This window comes from Mus caroli, chromosome 19 (genome assembly GCF_900094665.2).
Source record: "Mus caroli chromosome 19, CAROLI_EIJ_v1.1, whole genome shotgun sequence".
NCBI classification, from domain to species: Eukaryota; Metazoa; Chordata; class Mammalia; order Rodentia; family Muridae; genus Mus; species Mus caroli.
Genome location: NC_034588.1, coordinates 7,872,055 through 7,879,071, shown reverse-complemented (window position 1 = coordinate 7,879,071; position 7,017 = coordinate 7,872,055). Strand labels below are relative to the sequence as shown.

The 7,017-nt window shown below is 49.9% G+C and overlaps 1 protein-coding gene and 1 long non-coding RNA gene across 4 annotated transcripts in view; one reads left to right on the top strand and one right to left on the bottom strand.

Annotated features, from left to right (window-relative positions):
* Nucleotides 1–1,879, top strand: part of LOC110285413 — a 2,899-nt gene extending 1,020 nt beyond the window's left edge. The window contains exons 2-3 of the long non-coding RNA XR_002377055.1: nt 513–727; nt 1,615–1,879. This is a non-coding gene — a long non-coding RNA (uncharacterized LOC110285413). The remainder of the gene's footprint in view (nt 1–512; nt 728–1,614) is intronic.
* Nucleotides 1–7,017, bottom strand: part of Vwce (von Willebrand factor C and EGF domains) — a 32,323-nt gene that overhangs the window by 18,716 nt on the left and 6,590 nt on the right. For all 3 annotated transcript variants that reach the window (XM_021151552.1, XM_021151554.1, XM_029472602.1), the window contains 5 exons: nt 6,172–6,288; nt 3,411–3,527; nt 2,553–2,681; nt 609–1,027; nt 433–526 (listed from right to left, as the gene is read on the bottom strand). In XM_021151552.1, coding sequence (XP_021007211.1) covers nt 433–526; nt 609–1,027; nt 2,553–2,681; nt 3,411–3,527; nt 6,172–6,288 — 876 coding nt within the window. The remainder of the gene's footprint in view (nt 1–432; nt 527–608; nt 1,028–2,552; nt 2,682–3,410; nt 3,528–6,171; nt 6,289–7,017) is intronic.

Below are 7,017 nucleotides of genomic sequence, written 5' to 3'. Positions count from 1 at the left end.
GGAGGGAGGAAGGAAGGAAGGAAGGAAGGAAGGAAGGAAGGAAGGAAGGAAGGAAGGAAGGAAAGATGAATGGAAGAGGAAGGAAGGAGGGAGGGAGGAAGGGAGAAAAGGAAGGAGGAAAGGATGAATGGAAGGAAGGAGGAAGGGGAGGAGGAAGAAGGAAAGAAGGAAGGAAAGAAGGCAGGCAGGCAGGGTGGGCCAAGAAGAGTGGACTGCTGGAAGGTTCTCCTTGAAGAGCTCTTCAGCATAGACAAATGGTTCTCAAAGTGAGATTCCAGATCAGCAGCAGCAGTGCAGTATTGTATGTTCTCAGGCCCCACCCATGAACCTCCAAGTCAGATTTCCAGGTGACGCCAAGAACTGATTGCGGGAGAAGTTGAATAATAAATAGCCCCTGGGCTGCAAAAGGCTAGAGGAAGAAAGAGCTCTTACCAGTGCAAGAGGGGCAGCACCCCCCATCTCTCGGGGGAACTGGGTGGGAACAGGTAGCGTCACACCTTACTCCTCCACAGGTCACCTCTCCATCCTGGATGCACAAAGCGGAGGAGTTGCAGTGGTGGGCAGACCCTAGACACTCCCTCAAGGCGGTCTGGGGACTTCACACCTACCTGGCACAAGCACTGAGAACATCCGGGCTGGTTCCAGCGGCTGCCTGATTCATACGTGGCTCCCAGGTGCCAGCAGGAAGAGGGCCCTGCTCCCAGCTTTGGGCTTTCAGGACCCCTAGGTGAGGAAGGGGTCCCTACAGCCCCCTGGAGGAGGGAGGGGGGTCCAAGGGTCCCCGGTGGGGAGGAACTTGGCACTGGGGTGGATATCAACTGTGTGGGAAAGAATGTGGGTAGGATCTGGGTGGTAGATGGCTGACTGATTGTTCTAACTCCAGTGGGGTATCCTGGGGCCCCTGGAGGAGGGCTGTGTCCTGGGGACAGGGCAGGCCGGCCTGCCTCAGGGAGGAGCAGGGACATCTTAGCAGGATGCTGTCGGGGCTGCAGGATGGCAGATGGGGCCAGAACGGCCTTCGGGAAAGCTGAAATGGAAGCACAGGGTCTCCTAAGGAAGGCAGCAGGGGCAGGAAGTGGGGTTCGAGAGGCCTAAACAGGTCCACCAGTTCCTCAGCAATGTAAAGTAACAGGCTGTGACCTACTGAGGCCACAGCAATAGCCACAAGGGAAGAAGGCTGGGAAAACACTAATGGTCAAGAAAAGATCCTAAACCAGTAACAAGGAGTTCCGGCAGCCCAAGATTCAGCTGCCCTTCCTTCCTTAACAGCTACAAGGGAACACAAGTTTTCCTGAGGCTAGAAGGCCTTCAGGGTCCATCCTGGATACAACTCTCCACAGCTGCTCTGGGCTGGGGTTTCAGTGTGTCCCCTGCTTCCCATCTAGCTATGGCTTCCCTGCAGGGGAGCTAGGGCTCAGGATGAGGGGTCAGCGGAGGGTTCCCTGCAGTGGCACTGTCTGGTCACCTTGAGGGAGGAGGCTCCTGCCCACACTTAAAGACCTGGGAACTGAACCGGCATTTTCCCTACAGATGAACAATCTACCGCGCCTCGTCACAAAGATGGAGAATCCCCTTATGGCTGTTTTTTGTTTTTTCCTTTTTTACCATCTGTAGGCAATAGCTGGGAACAGTGAAAGGGGAAAGAAGAACTGCATGAAGAAGTTGAAGAATGGGGCTGGAGAGCCATCTCAGAGGTTAAGGGCACAGGCTTCTCTTGCAGAGGAGCCGGTTCTGTTCCCAGCAGCCACATGGTGACTCATACAATCCACAGCCCCAGTCCCAGGAGGTCACTTCTTGGCCCTTCTGGAGCACGTGGTACACATACAAACAAGCAGGCAAAACCCTTATAATACACATAAAATAAATCTTTTTAAAAGCCCCAACCCTTTTATTTAAAAAAAAAATAAATAAATAAAAAAGCCAGGATGGAGAAATGGCTCAGTGGTTAAGAGCACTTGTAGCTATTGCAGAGGACCCAGGTTTGGTTCCAAGCACCCACATGATGCTGTAACCCCAGTTCTAGGGGATCTAACAACCTATTCTGACTTCCACAGGCACCAGGCACACACATATAAATAGGCAAAATATTCATATGCATAAACATTTTTTGTAAGTACATTTTTAAAATGTAAGGGAACAGGGAAAGTGAGAAAGAAAGCGGGGGCATTGGTAGTAACAAACAAAAAGAACTGGAAAAAAGGTGGGATTTAAAGAACGAGTTTGGCAAAGAGGGGGCCTGTGGTTAGGGGGTGAGGTCTGATATCTCAAGGGCAGAACCAAGATCTTTTTTTTTTGTTTGTTTTTTTTCGAGACAGGGTTTCTCTGTATAGCCCTGGCTGTCCTGGAACTCACTTTGTATACCAGGCTGGCCTCGAACTCAGAAATCCGCCTGCCTCTGCCTCCCGAGTGCTGGGATTAAAGGCGTGCGCCACCACGCCCAGCTAGAACCAAGATATGGTTTGGAGTCAGGAGAACAAGATCTATGGAGTGGGCTTTTGTGCTGAGAAGGCAGGACTAAGAGCTAGAGGGTAGGGCTAGGGCCTGGTGCTCACCTTCACAGGACACACGGTCAGATCGAAGCCTGAAACCAGGTCTACAGGTGCATAGGAAGCTGCCCACAGTGTTGTGGCAGGTGTGGTGACAGACTTTCCTCTCTTGTGGCCGCCGACACTCGTTGACATCTGTGGGAGAGCCTTGCTGCCTTACCTTGGCCATGGAGCCCTTTCTCATCCCATTCCTGACCGCAGAAGACTGGGAGAGTTCAGCTGCAGAGCTCTAGAGTCCATCCAGGAACAAGATGTGACTCAGAAAGCTAGGAATGGGGTTGGTGTCTATTGGCAGTATTCTTGGGGGCTTCTTGCATCTAGGGGGTGGGGGTGCAGCTCATCCCAGAACCATTAAGAGCTCAAGCCTGGTGGGAAGCTGGTTTCCAAATCTTCTGCCGTCTGATATTCCTTTGTAAACAGGGTCTCAATACTCACTGCTGCTCAAAGCAGGTTCAAGACAAATACTTAACCCACTAACTAGTCCAAGGTCTTTTTCAAGCTCATGGGACCCCACTTTTGGTTATAGGGATTACCAAACATCTGGAAATTTCTAATGAGCTGAGAAAATAGGAGTCTCCTCCTAAACCAAAGACATCAAGAAAGTGGCTGAGCAGTGAGAAAACCTTGATATGTACCTGGGAGAGAATCGAAGAGCCTCTAATAGGTTGAAAGAGGAGATGCCCAGGGAAGGTCCAGCTTGGGGTCTTAAAGGCAGAAAGACACCAACCATGGGACGGGAATGCTCTGAACAAAGGTTCCACGGGACCTGAAGATCCAAATGTTGGTCTTCCTAGCTTCCAGACTGACCTGCCCACCTTCCTGATTGGCGTCCTAAGTGCACCAGCCACAGGCGGAAGATCTCACCTATACAGGAGTGTCGGTTGCCATGGAGGTGGAAGCCAGCGCGGCAGGAGCACTTATAGCTACCAATGCTGTTCTTACATCTCTGCTGGCAGGGTGTTCCTAGGCACTCGTCAGTGTCTGTGAGAGCAGAAGACAAAGCTAGCAGCCATCTCTCCACAGGACGTGGAATCCTCTCATCCCTCTCTCTCACCCAGCTCGGGGCCACTGGGGACCAGCTGACGGTCTCCACCCTCACTGTCTCAGCCTAGCGCCGGCTGCTTTGTCTCTAGGCTGAGGAACAGACACAGCCTCCCTGAGCCCTCTAACTCTATCTGTTTTTTCTGGAACCATCTTCCTGTGATCTCCAGAAGGTCCTCACCCAAAGCCACCTGCGATGGGACACACTGCCCCAAACCCCTCAGGGCCCTCCCTCTATAAGCAGCACTCACTCGTGGGACCTTTAAACATGGCCCCGGGGAGCCAGGGAAATGGCTCAGCAGGCAAAGGTGCCTCGCTCAAAGTCTGTACAATCCCTGGGACCCACGTGATGGAAGAGCTCCCAAAAGATGATCCCCACAGTCACACTTAAATGTCAGAAAAAAAAATAAAGAAATAACATAGACAAAGGTATATGCAGTCAGTCATTCCCAGCCCTGAGCTTCACTCTTGCTCAATTTCCCACGTCTTCTAAACAAACACATCCTGCTCTTACAGGCCTCCGCTTGGACTCATATTCTGTCTACACTGAACGTTCTTCTCTCTTGTCTGGATATAAAAGAAATATTCTGCACACTTTAAAACCTTCTTCCTTAGAACCTCTTTTTTATTTGTTTTGTTTTTCTTTTTTTTAGATTTATTATTATTATTATTATTTATAAATACACTGTAGCTGTCTTCAGACAGACCAGAAGAGGGCGTCAGATCTCATTACGGGTGGTTGTGAGCCACCATGTGGCTGCTGGGATTTGAACTCAGGACCTTCGGAAGAGCAGTCAGTGCTCTTACCGGGCTGAGCCATCTCACCAGCCTTCCTTAGAGCCCCTTATAAAGAGAATCACCCAGGCCTTTGTCTGAAGCTGCAAGAAAACTAGAAATAACCCACCCTCCCCCCACTCATCAGCAGAAGAACCCGGAAAGTATGGAACACTTGCCCCACAGAGAACCAAGCAACAATTAAAATAACAAATCAGGTCTGTCTGCCCATTGTGGGAAGGTCCTTTCAATCAACTGTTCGTGGGAAAGAAAATTGGAGAAGAAACTGGGATCAGACTCCCAACTCCAATGTGATTGTGGGTAAATGATTTAATTTTGTTAAGCAACAGTGTCCTTATCAATGCAATGGAGATAAACAGTACCAGCTTAGTAATTGTGCATAGGATGAAAAGACACATGGAAAGTGCTTAGCCTGGTACCCAGCCTGTGAGTCTGGCAATTGATATGCCTGTATATGGTAATTGATATGCCTGTATATATGCATATGGAAGAACATATGGTTAAGGGAGGTAGGCAGACTGGGCATCGAGAATGAAAATCCATGCTGACAGCAAACTTCCCAAGGTACTTTGGAAGTGGGGCTTTGGGAGATAGCATTAGATGACATCACAAGGGTGGGGCCTTGATGATGAATTAATGACCTTAGAAGAGTCACCAGAGCACCCTCTGTCCCTCACTCTCACCATCTTGTGAGAACACATCTTCAAGCCAGAGAAACCACAGCAAAGCCAGTCAGTACCTTGACCTTGGACTTTGGCTGTCCGGAGACTGAGAGAACAAATCCCTGTGGTCTATGCAGCATTGTATTAGGGGCAGCTCAGACAGACTAGGAAAGCAGGGTCCTCTCGGGCAGGCAGAGAATGCTGAGGGAAGAGATTCCCACTATGGCACCCAAGCTTCTTGTTGCATGAGACTGTGATGAGAAGAAGCCTCCTCACGTATTCATGCAAATCCAAGTCACTTGGAAAGGATGATTCTTGTAAAAGATCTGGCCCTGTTGGGTGTGCCAGGGTATGCATATATCCTTGTACTCAAGAGGGAAAGGCAGAAGAGTGACAGGTGAGAGTCAGACTGGGCTGCACAATAACACTCTTGTCTGCAGAACAGAAACCAAAGGAAGACATCTTCTCCCTGGGCACCCACAGCCCTAGTTCCCTGTCCCAAACATTTTCTTTCCCAAACCACCAGACTGGAGGGTGGGTCCTACAGATGCCCACAGCGCCTGGACCAGTACCAGGGCAGGAAGACACTACACATTACGTGACAGAGACCATCACAGACTCCTTTCACAGTCCCTATGGAACCACTCACAGCCTGCAGCTCTCCCTTCTCCGTCTTGGTACCTCTTGCCCTGGGTGAATCTGACCCTTGTTCTCCCTGAGACCATTCCTTCATTCCCATCTTTCCCTATGACAAAAGCAGAAGAGCTTAGAATGTCTTAGTACAGAGCAAGTCCACCATGAATGCTGGGTGTGGGCACAGTGGCACATGTCCTTAATCCCAGCACTTGGGAGTCAGACAGGTGAGTCTCTGTGAGTTTGTGGATAATGTGATAATAGTTCCAAGACAGCCACGGATATGTAGGGAGATTCTATCTCTAAGGAACAAACCAAAGAGTCCACCATTCTGGATTCAAAGCCTAACTCCATCTCTTCCTAAAGAATGGATGCAAGTAAGCTTTTGTTTTCCCCAATAGAGCAGGAGTGACACAGAGGACTATGGCTGGAGAATGTATCTTAAGGTACCTGGCAGGGCATAGAAACCACTCCAAACATCTCTACCCACTCACCTTGGCAGCTGTGACGATCAGCAGACAGTTGCATGCCTGGCCCACATTCACACACGAAGCCACCTTCTGTGTTCACGCAGTGGCCCTCACAAGATGAGCTTAAACACTCGTCAATGTCTGGGAAAAGAAAACTCTTTGCACAGTCCATTCTAACTGTGGCCATGACTCACAGAAAAGTGACCCAAGATGATCCCATGGAAGATGCAGCATCAATCGGCAAAGTGCCATGTATGGTCCTGAGCCATGGAGTCCCAGAAAAAGGAGATAACAGGACAGAGGAACTGGCCCTTACTCTTAACCCTAGATGGGGGGAGAGCAGGACTGGGGCAGAACTATTTTGATGGACCCTTCAGGTCCCCAAAGTGACAGGGCCCAGTGAACAATGTCATTCTGATAGAAGTGAGCAGGAGACTCAGAGAGAGCCAGTGACTGTCAGACATTGTATAGCCACTCTAACAGCCAATGATGATGACATGTGCGCTGCTCAGTAATGACCTGCCACAACAGGTGCATCCTGAAAGAGTGTGGGACTAGGAGAACCAGAGCATCAACAGAGGCCTGTCTGGGTGGGAAAGGATTTGAGGGTTTAGAGGATAGCAGCTGGGCTCCAGCCCTCCACATACACTTCAGGGCACACACATATAAGTAAATGCGGGGGGGGGGGTGTGCCATAATGAAACCCATTGCTTTGAATAGTAAGCTAAAATGCAGTTTTAAACTCTAGGAACCGTAGCTGGTCTTGGCTACTTTGTGGGTTCTTCTTTTTTCCACCCTTTATCCCCCAGGTTTCATCCCCTAACACTAGATAGGAGACAAGAGGAGAAGAGAGGAGGGGAGGGGAGGAGG